This window comes from Sphaeramia orbicularis, unplaced genomic scaffold, assembly GCF_902148855.1.
Source record: "Sphaeramia orbicularis unplaced genomic scaffold, fSphaOr1.1, whole genome shotgun sequence".
NCBI classification, from domain to species: Eukaryota; Metazoa; Chordata; class Actinopteri; order Kurtiformes; family Apogonidae; genus Sphaeramia; species Sphaeramia orbicularis.
In genome coordinates, this window is record NW_021941495.1 from 329,463 (window position 1) to 344,767 (window position 15,305).

The window sequence follows — 15,305 nt, forward strand, 5'->3', positions numbered from 1 at the left end:
TTTTTTTATGTATCAAAAATATGGTTGTTTCTGTTACAAACATGTCATTTAAAGGGTTAAAAATAAGACAGTTTTTGAGTATTTGTTATTTTTTGCTCAAAGTGATGAAATACCAAAAAAATGTAAAGAAAAAAAAAACAGCTAAAACCAACTATGAAAACCATTTGGACATTCCTCAGACATCAGTGTGCGTCTGAGGGCTGTATGTGATTGGACGTCCGTCTGTGGGCGGGGCCAGAGGGTTAAATTACAGAGTCCACTGATAAGGCAGTGAAAGCGTCAGTCATCACCAACGCATTTAGTCCGATCAGATATGGACACAGTGTTTTCAGTTCCTGAGCAGACCAGACAATGACGGGTTCTGTGGTCCGACCCAGACCTGGACTTGGACCTGGACCTGGACTGGCCCGGCCCGGCCTGGGTCTGGGGGATATTAAAGCAGACTGACAGATGTAATTATCACCTCTGTACCTGTGCTGCTCCGACTCTGATGAAAAGTGTTGGGTTACAGCAGACGCTCGGTGCCCTCAAAACTAACTTTTCACCTCCACTAATAAGAAAGAAGAGAAGAAGAAGAGTGGAAACCTGCTGAGGAAAGAAGAGAAAAAGAAGAGTGGAAACCTGCTGAGGAAGAGAGAAGAAGAAATGGAAACCTGCCCTGAAGAAGAAGAGAAGAAGAAGAGTGGAAAAACCTGCTGAGGAAGAAGAGAAAAAGAAGAGTGGAAACCTGCTGAGGAAGAAGAGAAGAAGAATGGAAACCTGCTGAAGAAGAAGAAGAAGAAGAAGAGTGGAAACCTGCTGAGGAAGAAGAGAAAAGAAGAGTGGAAACCTGCTGAGGAAGAAGAGAAGAAGAGTGGAAACCTTGCTGAGGAAGAAGAGAAGAGAAGAGTGGAAACCTGCTGAGGAAGAAGAGAAAAAGAAGAGTGGAAACCTGCTGAGGAAGAAGAGAAGAAGAGTGGAAACCTGCTGAGGAAGAAGAGAAGAAGAAGAGTGGAACCTGCTGAGGAAGAAGAGAAAAAGAAGAGTGGAAACCTGCTGAGGAAGAAGAGAAAAAGAAGAGTGGAAACCTGCTGAGGAAGAAGAGAAGAAGAGTGGAAACCTGCTGAGGAGAAGAGAAGAAGAATGGAAACCTGCTGAAGAAGAAGAGAAGAAGAAGAGTGGAACCTGCTGAGGAAGAAGAGAAAAAGAAGAGTGGAAACCTGCTGAGGAAGAAGAGAAGAAGAGTGGAAACCTGCTGAGGAAGAAGAGAAGAAGAATGAAACCTGCTGAAGAAGAAGAGAAGAAGAAGAGTGGAAACCTGCTGAGGAAGAAGAGAAAAAGAAGAGTGGAAACCTGCTGAGGAAGAAGAGAAGAAGAGTGGAAACCTGCTGAGGAAGAAGAGAAGAAGAGTGGAAACCTGCTGAGGAAAGAAGAGAAGAAGAAGAGTGGAAACCTGCTGAGGAAGAAGAGAAAAAGAAGAGTGGAAACCTGCTGAGGACATGAGTGTAAGAGAGACAGGCAGAAGTTAGCAGAAGAAGGAGAGATTTAGGAAAAGAAGAACAGAAGCGTCAGGATCCCACTGCCCATCCACTCTTCCACTCCTCTGTTTTCATTTCTCTTCCTTCATATTCTAATCTGATCCAGTGTCACTTTTACAGTTGTCGTCTGTAGTTTTTTTTTTTTACAGCGTTGACACTTTTTCTCTTTTTGGAGGATTGTGAAGGCGCTGTGGCCGGCATCGTCTTCGTCTTCATCTTTGCCTTCATCGTCGTCTTCATCATTGTCATTGTTTTCATCGTCATCTTATGGCCGTCATGTTTATCTTCATTTTCAACGTGTCTTCATCGTTGTCTTGATCTGTCATCATCGTCTTTGTTGTCGTCTTCGTCGTTGCCATGGTCTTCATCGTCATCTTCGACATCATTTTTACCGTGTCTGCAATTGTCGTCTTCATCATTGTCATTGTCGTCATCTTACGGCCATCGTCTGCATCATCATCTTCATCTTTGTCTTCTTCGTTGTACTTCATCATCTTCATTTTCATCGTCGTTTGTCTTGATCTTCATGTCATTGTCATCGTCTGCATCATCATCATCTTTTTTGTCTTCATCCTTTGACAATGTTTTTGTCGTTGTCGTCATCGTCGTCTTAATCAATCGTCTTTGTTGTCATCTTTGTCGTTGTCATCGTCTTCATCACCATCTTCACCGTTGTCTTCATCGTCGTCTTCATCTTCGTCGTCACTTTACGGCCGTCGTCTGCATCATCATCTTCATCTTTGTCTTCTCATTTGTCTTCATCTTCATCATCATCTTCATCGTTGTCTTCATCTTCATCATCATCTTCATTGTTGTCTTCATCATCTTCATCTTCAACATCATTTTTACAGTTGTCTTCATCGTCTGCATAATCATCTTCATCTTTTTCGTCTTTGTCTTCATCTTTGACAGTGTTTTTGTCGTTGTCGTCATCGTCGTCTTCATCATCTTTGTTTTCATCTTTCATCATTTTCATCGTCTTCATCTTCGCCATTGTCTTCATCGTCGTCTTCATCGTTGTCATTGTCTTTGTCCGTCATCTTTATGGCCGTCGTCTGCATCATCATCTTCATGTTTTTCATCTTCATCTTGACTATGTTTTTGTCGTTGGCTTCGTCGTCGTCTTCACTGTCATCTTCATCACCGTCCACTTCGTCTTTCTCTTCATCTTCGTCTTCACCTTCAGCGTCATTTTTTGCCGTTGTCTTTGTCGTCATCTTCATGGTCGTCGTCATCATCTTCGTCATCGTCTTCATTAGCAATTTCTTCAAACATCTTCTCCGAAACTAAAGGTCGGATTCATTTAAAATTTTATCTGTTTTGTCTTTGGGACAATGTCTACAAAGTTTGTTCACAGTTTTCAGAAATTTAGCCTTTTTAAAATTTTGACAATTTTTCAAATATTCTGTTCCTTTATATGGACTGTGATTGGATGAGTTGAGTTCTCCTCCATTCAAAGTCCCGCCCCACTTCTATAGTTAGATTTATGTGCATCCAGAACCAGGACTGGAGCATAGAACAGACCAGGACTGGAACACAGAGACAGAACCAGGACTGGAACATAGAACAGAACCAGGACTGGAACATAGGACAGAACCAGGACTGGAACATAGGACAGAACCAGGACTGGAACACAGAACAGAACCGGGACTGGAACACAGAACAGAACCGGGACTGGAATATAGAACAGAACCAGGACTGGAACACAGAGACAGAACCAGGACTGGAACATAGAACAGAACCAGGACTGGAACATAGGACAGAACCAGGACTGGAACATAGAACAGAACCAGGACTGGAACACAGAGACAGAACCAGGACTGGAAACACAGAACAGAACCAGGACTAGAACATAGGACAGAACCAGGACTGGAACACAGAACAGAACCAGGACTGGAACAGAAGAACAGAACCAGGACTAGACATAGGACAGAACCAGGACTGGAACATAGAACAGAACCAGGACTGGAACACATAACAGAACCAGGACTGGAACAAGAACAGAAACCAGGACTAGAACATAGACAGAACCAGGACGGAACACAGAACAGAACCAGGACTGGAACACAGAGACAGAACCAGGACTGGAACATAGGACAGAACCAGGACTGGAACACAGAGACAGAACCAGGACTGGAACATAGAACAGAACCAGGACTGGAACATAGGACAGAACCAGGACTGGAACATAGAACAGAGCCAGGACTGGAACATAGAACAGAACCAGGACTAGAACATAGGACAGAACCAGGACTGGAACATAGAACAGAACCAGGACTGGAACACACAACAGAACCAGACTGGAACACATAACAGAACCAGGACTGGAACATATAACAGAACCAGGACTAGAACATAGGACAGAACCAGGACTGGAACATAGAACAGAACCAGGACTGGAACACATAACAGAACCAGGACTGGAACATATAACAGAACCAGGACTAGAACATAGGACAGAACCAGGACTGGAGCATAGAACAGAACCAGGACTGGGACATAGAACAGAGCCAGGACTGGAGCATAGAACAGAACCAGGACTGGAACACAGAACAGAACCAGGACTGGAACATAGAACAGAACCAAGACTAGAACATAGGACAGAACCAGGACTGGAACATAGAGACAGAACCAGGACTGGAGCATATAACAGAACCAGGACTGGAACATAGGACAGAACCAGGACTGGAACATAGAGACAGAAACAGGACTGGAACATAGAGACAGAACCAGGACTGGAGCATAGAACAGAACCAGGACTGGAACATAGAGACAGAACCAGGACTAGAACATAGGACAGAACCAGGACTGGGACACAGAACAGAACCAGGACTGGAACACAGAACAGAACCAGGACTGGAACATAGAGACAGAACCAGGACTGGAACACAGAACAGAACCAGGACTGGAACATAGAACAGAACCAGGACTGGAACACAGAACAGAACCAGGACTGGAACATAGAACAGAACAGGACTAGAACATAGAACAGATTCAGACGTACATGGACTCTGGTTCTGTTTGTCTTTGTCTCCAGAGGACAGACTCTCTGAGGTCGGGCTTGTGCTCGTGTTGCCAACGGGCCTTTTCTTGAACAGGAGGTTTTGTGTTTTGTTTTTCGTGCACGTGTCTCACCCTGAACCATCTGCAGGAGGCCCCGCCCACTCTGCATCTGCGCCCACGTTCCCTTTCACTTCTATGCAAATCAGTCAAAGGTGGCGGCGGCGGGCCCGTCCTGCTGGCAGGACGCCAGCGGATCAGCGGACACCGTTGTAGGACTGAAAGCCAACTGCTGTCTGTGGGGTCCTGTTTTTGTGGTGATGCTTTTATTTACACTGTTTAATGACTTGAGTTTGTGTCGGTAATTGCATACATACCACAGACATGTCAGCAGTCAAACACATGAAAGGAGTTTGAACCTCAACATGCCCTGAGGACATGTTCATGAATTAAAAAAGAAAAAAAAACAATAAGTAGGAATTCACTGCATGTGATTTTAGATAAGGTTTTTTTACTCAGGCATCTGTGTGGAAGTAAATCTGTGTCATCAGATTTTGAATTATAAAAGACATTGAATTTGTAGCACTGAATTTTTTTTTTTTGCACTGAAATTAATTATCTGAATTTTTTTGCCCTGAAATTAAGTATCTGAATTGTTTGTCTCTGAATTCAACTATGTTCATAAATTTAGAATTTAAGAAATTCAGGTGCAATACATTCAGATACTTAATTTCAGTGCAAAATAATTCAGTGCTAGAAATTCAGTGGCTTTTATAATTCAAACTCTGATGACACAGATTTACTTCCATACAGATACGTCATTTCCTGTTGGAGCTGTGGTTGTCATGGAAACCCTGGTCACGTCTGGTCTCCAGCTGCTGTCAAAACAGCGGCGTGTCGGGGCGTGTGGCGATGAGTGTTGGTTAATCATCAGCTACTGCTCTGACAGCTAACGGCTGAACTCCATCAATAAAAAAACACTGAAACCTCCAATTTAACAGAAAAAAAAAAAAAAATACATGACTGAGGCCCAAATCTGTGAAGAACTGGAGTAAAATACAGATCTACATCTGTTCATGGGCATCAGATATGACCATATTTGGACATTCAGAGGCTCCGTAGTTACTGTAGAAACACCGTCATCTTCTCCAACATTGATTCACCAGTAAAACCCATGGAGTTGGATCAATGACAGTGGATGGACACACTGGGTTTATGACAGGGATTAAAGTTCTCCGTCACCATGACGGATTTCTGTCAAATGGAAAAACTGAGGGGGGAAAAACGTCATATTGAAGTAACTTCCCCACGTGTTTCGCGGAGTCCAGTCGGCACCGCAATCCTGTCCTGAATCTGCAGGTGTTTAACACAGGCACAGGGGGCTGACAGGTTTAACAGTGATGAGAATAAGATGACTTCTTTATTTTTATGTCGGGAGGACAGATTGATGACTATTTATCTTTGGAAGGAAACGCTGCTCATTCTGTGCCTCAGAAACACATGGACAAGTTCAGCTTTACCGAAGTTCAGCCTCCAGACTAACTTTAGTTTAGTGCTAACAAGTAGCTTTCATTATGAAAGAACCACAGCGAAAAGGGAAGAAGACAGAACTGATCTACAGGTACCTTCATGTTTGGGTTCATAGCTGATCTCCTCTTGCCGGTATATGACTAGTGTGTGTGTTTGTGTGTATGTGCACTTCCCGTGCACGTGGCTGTGCGCGCCGCGGCCTTACGCGGTTACGCGCCCGACTGCATAAGTGCTTTATTTGGACCCGTTTAGCATCTTATTTCTACCTGTGTGGTACAGTACGAAGATAAAACTGAATGAATGAGTAACACCCTTGGTTTTTCACTCATTTTTTGCAGTAAGGTTTTCTTCTAGTTATTATTTTCACTTGCTTCAAAGGTTTTCATACCCTTTAAAATTAACCAGAGAGCACCAAAATTGACCTGAAGCTTTAAAAATTTTGTGGGGGAGGACCCCCAGACCCCCCACCAATACCACTCATGACATTTTTTTCTCTCCATGTTACTAATCTTCTACACCTGTACACTCTCCCATTCAGTGGGTTTTACAGTATTGCCAAGTTTGACTATATAAACTTGTACGCTATAGTAGTATTGTATTGCATCATTTTTAATAGTGGCCAATGATTTTGACCAGAAGAAAATTTTCAGTCAGATGAAAAATTTTTGCTTTAATCCCTGGTTTATGATTATATGTATGAAATAGTAAAGAAAATGAACAAAAAATATGCAACATGAAAATTTAAGCCAAAAAAAAAAAAGACTGAAATAAGTAAAAGAGAATAAAATAAGCAAGAAAATTAACAAAATGAAAAAAACAACTAACTAAAATAGCAAGCAACAAGAACGAAAAAAAGTCACAAACTGAATGAAACTGAAGAACAAATCATAAACCCACGGAGTTGGATCAATGACAGTGGATGGACACACTGGGGTTATGATTATAAGTATGAAATAGTAAATAAAATTTACAAAAAATTTACAAAATAATAAGTAACATGAAAAAAGCCAAATAATGACTGAAATGAAGTTAGAAATAAATAAATAAAAGCAACAAAATTAACAAAAACAGCCAAAGTGATCAATAAAATGAATAAAAAGAATTTTTAAAAAAACTTACAAAAATACTGAATTGAAGGAAGTAATAAACCCGTGGAGTTGGAACAATGTCAGTGGATGGACACACTGGGATGTTTGATTATTTATATTAAATAGTAAATAAAATGAACAAATAATATATAACATGAAAATTTAAGCCCCCCCCCCCCCCCCCCCCCCCAAAAAAAAAGACTGAAATAAAGTAAAAGAGAATAAAATAAGCAAGAAAATTAACAAAATGAAAAAACAACTGATAAAAATAACATGCAACAAGAACAAAAAAAGCCACAAACTGAATGAAATTGAGGAACAAATCATAAACCCATGGAGTTGGATCAGTGACAGTGGATGGATGCTTTTTATTTTTCCTTTGTGGTCCTATTACACCGACGTATAATCAAATGCAAAAAAAAAAAAAAAAGTTCAATACAAAGTTCAAACCTAACCATATAAACCCTTGTGACATTCCTCCTGTTCAGATGACGGTCTGTAGGTGTTCAGTCTGACACCAGAGGGTGAAGGTCAGCACGCCGCATCAGCCAAACAGGAAGTAGACGATAGTGGACAAAGGAAGGATGCAGTAGCGATGTGTTCATGGACAGCACCAATGTCAGGAAGTGCACTGTAGCGATGCATTCACAGACGGCATCAATGTCAGGAAGTGCATTGTTGCGATGCGTTCACGGACAGCACCAATGTCAAGAAGTGGACTGTTGCGATGCGTTCACGGACTGCACTACTGTCAGGAAGTGCACTGTGGCGATGCATTCACGGACTGCACTACTGTCAGGAAGTGCACTGTGGCGATGCATTCACAGACTGCACTACTGTCAGGAAGTGCACTGTGGCGATGCATTCACAGACTGCACTACTGTCAGGAAGTGCACTGTGGCGATGCGTTCATGGACTGCACTAATGTCAGGAAATGCGCTGTAGTGATGCGTTCACAGACAGCACTAACGTCAGGAAGTGCACTGTAGCGATGCGTTCATGGACTGCACTAATGTCAGGAAGTGCACTATGGCGATGTGTTCATGGACTGCACTAATGTCAAGAAGTGCACTGTTGAGGTGCGTTCAAGGACAGCACCAATGTCAGGAAGTGCACTGTTGCGATGCATTCACAGACTGCACTAATGTCAGGAAGTGCACTATGGCGATGTGTTCATGGACTGCACTAATGTCAGGAAGTGCACTATAGGTTCCAATCTGGCCCTTCAAAGGTTCAAGGTCAAGGTTGCTGTATTTACCCGTAGGTAGATTTGTTTTGCAGTCTAGGTGATTGCCTTGGCATCACAAGAACACATACATTAAACATGCGAGACAGACACTTGATGACGCTTCCAGACAGGACAAACAGTGCACAGTGTTCAAGGTTCTAGTCCGGCCCCTTAAAGGTTCCAGTCCAGCCCCTTAAAGGTTCCAGTCCGGCCCCTTAAAGGTTCCAGTCCGGCCCGCAGGATGAAAGTACACCAGTGCCGCTGCTGACGTGAACGTCCAGGATGTTAAAACCATCTTAGATCAGGTTCCACACACAGATCAGTGGGATCGAAGTAAAATAATAACAGAATATCCCGTAAATAATGACAAATACAAATGTTCTTTTTGACAAAATATGTAAAAAAACACAAAAAACATTACACTATGAAAATATTTACATTTACAAAGTATCTTTTCACAATAAAATGCAGATAAATACATAAATAAAACTAAATATGAACAAACTGAAATGTGTAGTTTTCCTCATGTTCCAGCTGTTCTTAAATGTTCTGTGCCTCTGTAGATCCACTGTCCTGTCATACTGTAGACAGTGTTCTTCTTTTAGTTCCAAACTCCACAGGTTTGTGTAACACTCGTCTGTTTTCCATTGGACGTCTGCACTAAACTGTACATCTGATCTGGAATGAACATGTAGAAATGATAAACTGAGGCAGAATATTGTTAAAATTACACTGATTTTTCTGAAGAAATTTCAGTTTTTTTCAGGTTATTAAAATATTTTCTGTTTAGTTTGTAAATGTAAATATTTTCATGATTTAATGTCATTTTTTTGCACTAAAACAAAAATAACTTGTAGTTGTCATTATTTATAGATTATTGTCATTATTTTATTGTGCAGCTGACATACGTCTGTGTCCTTCTGTTTATGGACTCTTCATAGTCAAATCAATCTGAAATAAATGTAAACCTGTCTGCCTAACCCTCCACCGAACAGCAGACCATCACACACACACACACACACACACACACACACACACACACACACACACACACACACACACGTCTGTGTTTGGTCACATCTGAAAAACTGACACATTTAAATTCAGTTCAAATAAAACACACATAAGTTCATACGTTCATATTATTGCACACAAACATATACAGTATGTATATACAAACACACACATATGTACACATACACATATATGTATATACACATACACATATATATGTATATACACGCACATATTTATATATACACATATATGTTCACACATATGTATGTATATACACACATATACACAAATGTATATACACACGCTCACATATAAACACACATATACACATATATACAAACATACGTGTGTATATATATATGTGTGTGTGTATATATATGTGTGTGTGTGTATATATATATATATATATATATATATATATATATATATACATACACACACACACACATATACAAGTATACACACGCACATATATACACACACATATTGATGTCCCATACCTGATGAGGGGGTTGGTGGGATGTGTGTGTGTGTGTGTGTGTGTCCCAGGCCTACACTGGTGTGTAGAAGGTGAAACAGTGAGTGACGAGAGCAGAGAATGGGAGCACATGCACGCGCACACGCACATGCGCTGTGCTCTGGATTATAGATCCACTGTGAGACCTGGGTCTGAAAAGGACCAACTCCAGCACACTATAAATAGACCCTCCCCCTCCTCCCCCTCCTCGGCAGTGACAGTGTTAAACTCCTCTGTCTCCACCTCGTATGTAAATGCCAGAGTGAGTGAGTGAGTGAGTGAGTGAGTGAGTGAGTGGGACCTGAGGCGGAGAAAGCGCTCAGTGAATGGGGAGGGGGGCGTTGCCTTCACGGATGTGTCCCCGTGCGCTCACTGGGAGGCGCGTGTGTGGCTCCCGCGGACTGTTCGGATCTGCGCGTGCGCTCGCTGGGAGGCGCGCGCGTGGCTCCCGCGGACTGTTTGGATCTGATCGTGCGCTCACTGGGAGGCGCGCGCGCGTGTTTGTATGCGCACGCGCGGCTCTCCGCCTGCCGTTAATACTAGTCCCGGTGTTGTGCTTCGGTCATGTCAGGAGCGCGAGCCCGGCTGAGCAACGAGAGCGTCTGATTGTAATCCACGCGGACGGTAAAAGGACCGTAAAGGACTAAGCCATGGGCGGACAGATGACACGGAATGCCTTCTACGGTAAGAATAAATGAACGGTTTAGTGTGTGTAAACGTGTGAAACGGAGCCCGTACGTCACTGCTTTTACGTCCGGATGGTGTGTTTTGTTTTTGTGTTTATATGTCAACGCGGAGGTGTTTCATTCAGGTGCCGTGTTACCACTACTGCCTATTCTTCTGTCACAGTGACGTCACTCCCGTAAAGCTGTAGTCACTTGTCTCTAATTAACGCGATGCTACGGGAACCGGGATGTCACTGTCGCACCTGCCCGCGCGCCCATCACCCCCCCACCTTTTGACCCCTTTAGATGTTTTAGTCCCCGGTTAAGCTTTAGTATTGCTAAAGGTGTAAACCCCCCCCGCCCACACACACACACACACACACACACACACAACCCCCCCTCCCCTTTATTAAGAGGCAGAACACAGCTGTGCTCTGAGGATCAATACATTCATTATGGTGTTAATGCTAACATGCTAACAGTAAGCTAACAGTTATTTATAGCTATATGAAAATAAGCTAGCCTGTTTTCAACACTGACTTGGTGGCTTATTTGGTTTATTACACAGGTGTCAAATATGTGGCCCGGGGGCCAAAACCGGCCCACCTGAGGGTCAGAATCTGTCCTGTGGGATGAATTAGTGAAAAGCAAAAATTGCACTGAAAATATTAGAGCTGAAATGATTAATCAACTTTAAAGTGATGAAAAAAAAAATCATTCAACCACAATTCTCCCGAATCAAACCTTTGTTTCCTTCATTTCTCTGCTGTTAAACATTGGTTCCACTGTTGTGTTTCACACGGACACTTATTGCGATGCACAAAGAAGGTTTTTTTTTTTTTCCTTAAATTGACAATATACAAATATACTAACAATATGGCATTCAAATTAAAGAAAATACAAAGGCACAGGTACAAATAGGAATGCATATATAGATGTCAACAACCATGAAGACTGCAATTTTTGAAGAACAAAAAAGAAATAAAAAATAAAAATAATTAACAAATAATATGAGGTGGGGGGCAAGGGCTTGTACAAATTATATTCTTCAATAATTGATAGAAGCTTCAATGCAGGTTTACGCTTCATGTGATTAAGAGTTTTCATATAGAGCAGAAACTTATTATGGAAACTGGAAAATGGGGGTTTCATCTTCAAATGTTTACATTTGTGTCTGTTAAAGTGACCCAGAATGATGTTATTATTTAGTTAAAAGCTGTCTTTGACATTGTCCAGTACATGTCCATAAGTAATGTCCATTACCGAAAATTCTTCAGGAAGGCAAATATTTGTGTGAAGCCAATCGTAAATTTCCAGCCAAAATTCTTCTGTGTACATATAATGGAAAAATAAATGAATTGTGGTTTCAGTCTCATTACAGAAAACACAGTTATTTGTTTCAAAACCAAGTCGTTGTTTTATCATATCATTGAAGGGATAGACTCCATTCAGAATTTTAAAATTAACCTCTCTGGCTTTTGGGTTTAAAGGAAACTTTAAATATTGGGTTTGCAAAATTTGCTGGTTAAGCTTTAGTTTTGCTAAAGGTGTAAAGTTGTACCTCCCATAACCCCCCCTTTAATAATGGGAGAACACAGCTGTGCTCTACGGATCAATACATTCATTTCCAATGGTGTTAATGCTAACATGCTAACAGTAAGCTAACACAGTGATTTACAGCTATATGAAAATAAGCTAGCTTGTTTTCTTTCTTTTCATTTTAATTTTTTTTTTTATTTTTTTATTTTGTTTTTATTGGAAAAGGAGCAAGATATCTCAGCATTACCATTCATACATATGATATATATTAGAGTCCTTTTTGTATTTCTTATTTTACACATACAAAAGTGTCAAACAGAGAGAACCCCCCCCCCAAAAAAAAACATCAACTGAGTGTTTACAGTTTTGGTATTTCTCTCGGCTAGAGCAGGGGTGGCGAACCCTGGTCCTGGAGAGCCACTATCCTGCATGTTTTAGATGTTTCCCTCTTCCAACACACCTGACGGTTGTTATCAGGTTTCTGCAGAGCTTGATGATAGGCTTATCATTTGAATCAGGTGTGTTGGAAGAGGGATACATCTAAAGCATGCAGGATAGTGGCTCTCCAGGACCAGAGTTGGCCACCCCTGGGCTAGAGGATGTGAACTGAATCCATTTGTCCCAAATATGGTCAAATTTATCCCTCTGGATTCTGTAATTCAATTTTTCCCATTTTGAAAATTTGACAGATCGTCAGGTACCAGTCTTCTAATGTTGATGGAATTGGCTTTAACCACCTTCTTGTAATAGATTTCTTGCTGGCTGCACTGTAAAAATAAAGAAAATAAATAAATGTGTGTGTGTGTATGTCTATATATATATATATATATATATATATATATATATATATATATATATATATATATATATATATATGGTATTATTCTGACAGCAGGTGTGCTGAAAAAATACTGTTAAATAACGAAAATAACCATCTCATAAAAGTACGGTAATTTTCCATAATTAAAATACAGTTTTTTGCCCTAACTTTACATGAGATTTAGCTTTTTTTTTTTTTTTGCTTTTTAATGTTTAATAAAGAATATTTACATGTATTAAAACAATCAAATTACCTATATACAGGGTGGGGAAGCAAAATTTATAATATTTTGAGACAGGGATTGAAAGACAGTGTATGACCAATTAGTTTATTGAAAGTCATGAGAATTTATTTGCCACAAGAAAATGTACATAATAGAAAATGTTTTTATTCTATGTGTCCTCCTTCTTTCTCAATAACTGCCTTCACATGCTTCCTGAAACTTGCGCAAGTGTTCCTCAGATATTGGGGTGACAACTTCTCCCATTCTTCTTTAATAGTATCTTCCAGACTTTCTGGTAATAGTTTTGCTCATAGTCATTCTCTTCTTTCCATTATAAACAGTCTTTATGGACACTCCAACTATTTTTGAAATCTCCTTTGGTGTGACGAGTGCATTCAGCAAATCACACACTCTTTGACGTTTGCTTTCCTGATTACTCATATGGGCAAAAGTTTCTGAAAAGGTATGGATAATAGTGTTAGGTATGATTATGACATCAATATATGTTTGGTTTCAAAACAATTGATGTAGTGCCTGCTGAGAAAAAACAACTAAATGTTCATTGTAAATTTTGCTTCCCCACCCTGTGTGTGTGTGTGTGTGTGTGTGTGTGTGTGTGTGTATATATATATATATATATATATATATATATATATATATATATATATATATGTTTTTTTTTTTTTTTTTTTTTTTCCCCAATGAGACTCAGTTGTACAATCCACTGATAAAAACTGTATTTGGACAGTTTATCAGTGCTTATACATGTTCTACATTCACAAAAACACATTTATTCAACATTTTTGTTGTGAAACCTCCTGTAATTACACAAGATATTTGTCAATTAACAAACATGTCTTGTTAAACTTACAGAACAAATACTTCTTTTACGGTTAATTGTCAGTAATTTTATCTCGTTTTATTATTTTTTACAGTATTAAACTTTAAATTAACAGTTTAATCTCATAAATAGAAAATAAATATATGTGAAATTATGATACATTTGCAAATGTATTTTAACTGTATTTTTCTGTGAAAGAAGAAAAAAATTCTTTCAAAAAAATGTATTTTATGGTTATTCACAGGTGCAGTTTTTTTCATGTTATTTTACATTTGAGATGTAAAAACACAGTATTTTTTGTAATTTCATTGATATTTTCCTGTGTCTTGAAAATACAGGAAAAATCTGTAAAATAAACAGTGAAAATTCTGTTAAATTGCAGATTTTTTTTTACAGTGTGCTAAAAGTTCCTGTAATAATTTTGTATCCTCCCTCTGTTCTAGTACTGAGACATCACCAAGATATAGATTTACAAAGTTATAGGTAACATGAACCTTAAAGTCGCATGAATATCCCTTCAATATTGGTGCATGCTGGGGCAGTCCCAGAACAACTAGCCTGTTTTCATCACTAACTTGGTGGCTTATTTGGTTTATTACACAGGTGTCAAACATGCAGCCCGGGGGCCAAAACCGGCCCACCTAATGATCCGAAACTGGCCTGTGGGATGAATTAGTGAAAAGCAAAAATTACACTGTAAATATTAACAATCTAGGATGTTCAAATCATTTTCGGTCAGTTCAATCTAAAGTGGGTCAGACCAGAAAAATATAATTATTATTAGGGCTGTGTATCAGCAAGAAATCAGATACATAATTTTAGTCAAAAAAAAAAAAAAAAATTCAGATACTTAATTTCAGTGCAAAAAAAAAAAAAAATCAGATAATTTAAGTGCAAAAAAAAAAAAAAAAATCAGATACTTAATTTCAGTGGAAAATAAATTCAGTGCCACAAATTCAATGTCTTTTATAATTCAAAATCTGATGACACAGATTTACTTCCATAGAAGAGCTCTGTGGAACTATTTTGTGGTTTTACACTCATTAGACCACGAGTGTCGAACTCGTTTTAGCTCAGGTTCCACGTTCAGACCAACAGAACAGTAAAATAATATATTAACCCGTACATAATGTCAACTCCAAAAAGTGAAATTACATTATGAACATGTAATTTCACAAACTATTCTTTAAAAAAAATGCAAACAATCACAAATAACCTCACATCTCTGAAGAAAAATAAATGCATTTTTAATAATATTCTGCCTCAGTTTATTATTTCCACATGTTGATTATAACGTGCAGATCACAGTGGATCTACAAA

General features: G+C 39.5%; 1 protein-coding gene across 2 annotated transcripts in view; it reads left to right on the forward strand.

Moving 5' to 3' along the window:
* Window positions 1–10,400: 10,400 nt before the first annotated feature.
* neurl1aa (neuralized E3 ubiquitin protein ligase 1Aa) overlaps window positions 10,401–15,305 on the forward strand; it is a 59,451-nt gene continuing 54,546 nt past the window's right edge. For both annotated transcript variants that reach the window (XM_030129649.1, XM_030129648.1), the window contains exon 1: window positions 10,401–10,581. In XM_030129649.1, the coding sequence (XP_029985509.1) occupies window positions 10,548–10,581 (34 nt within the window). In that variant the 5' untranslated portion in view covers window positions 10,401–10,547. The remainder of the gene's footprint in view (window positions 10,582–15,305) is intronic.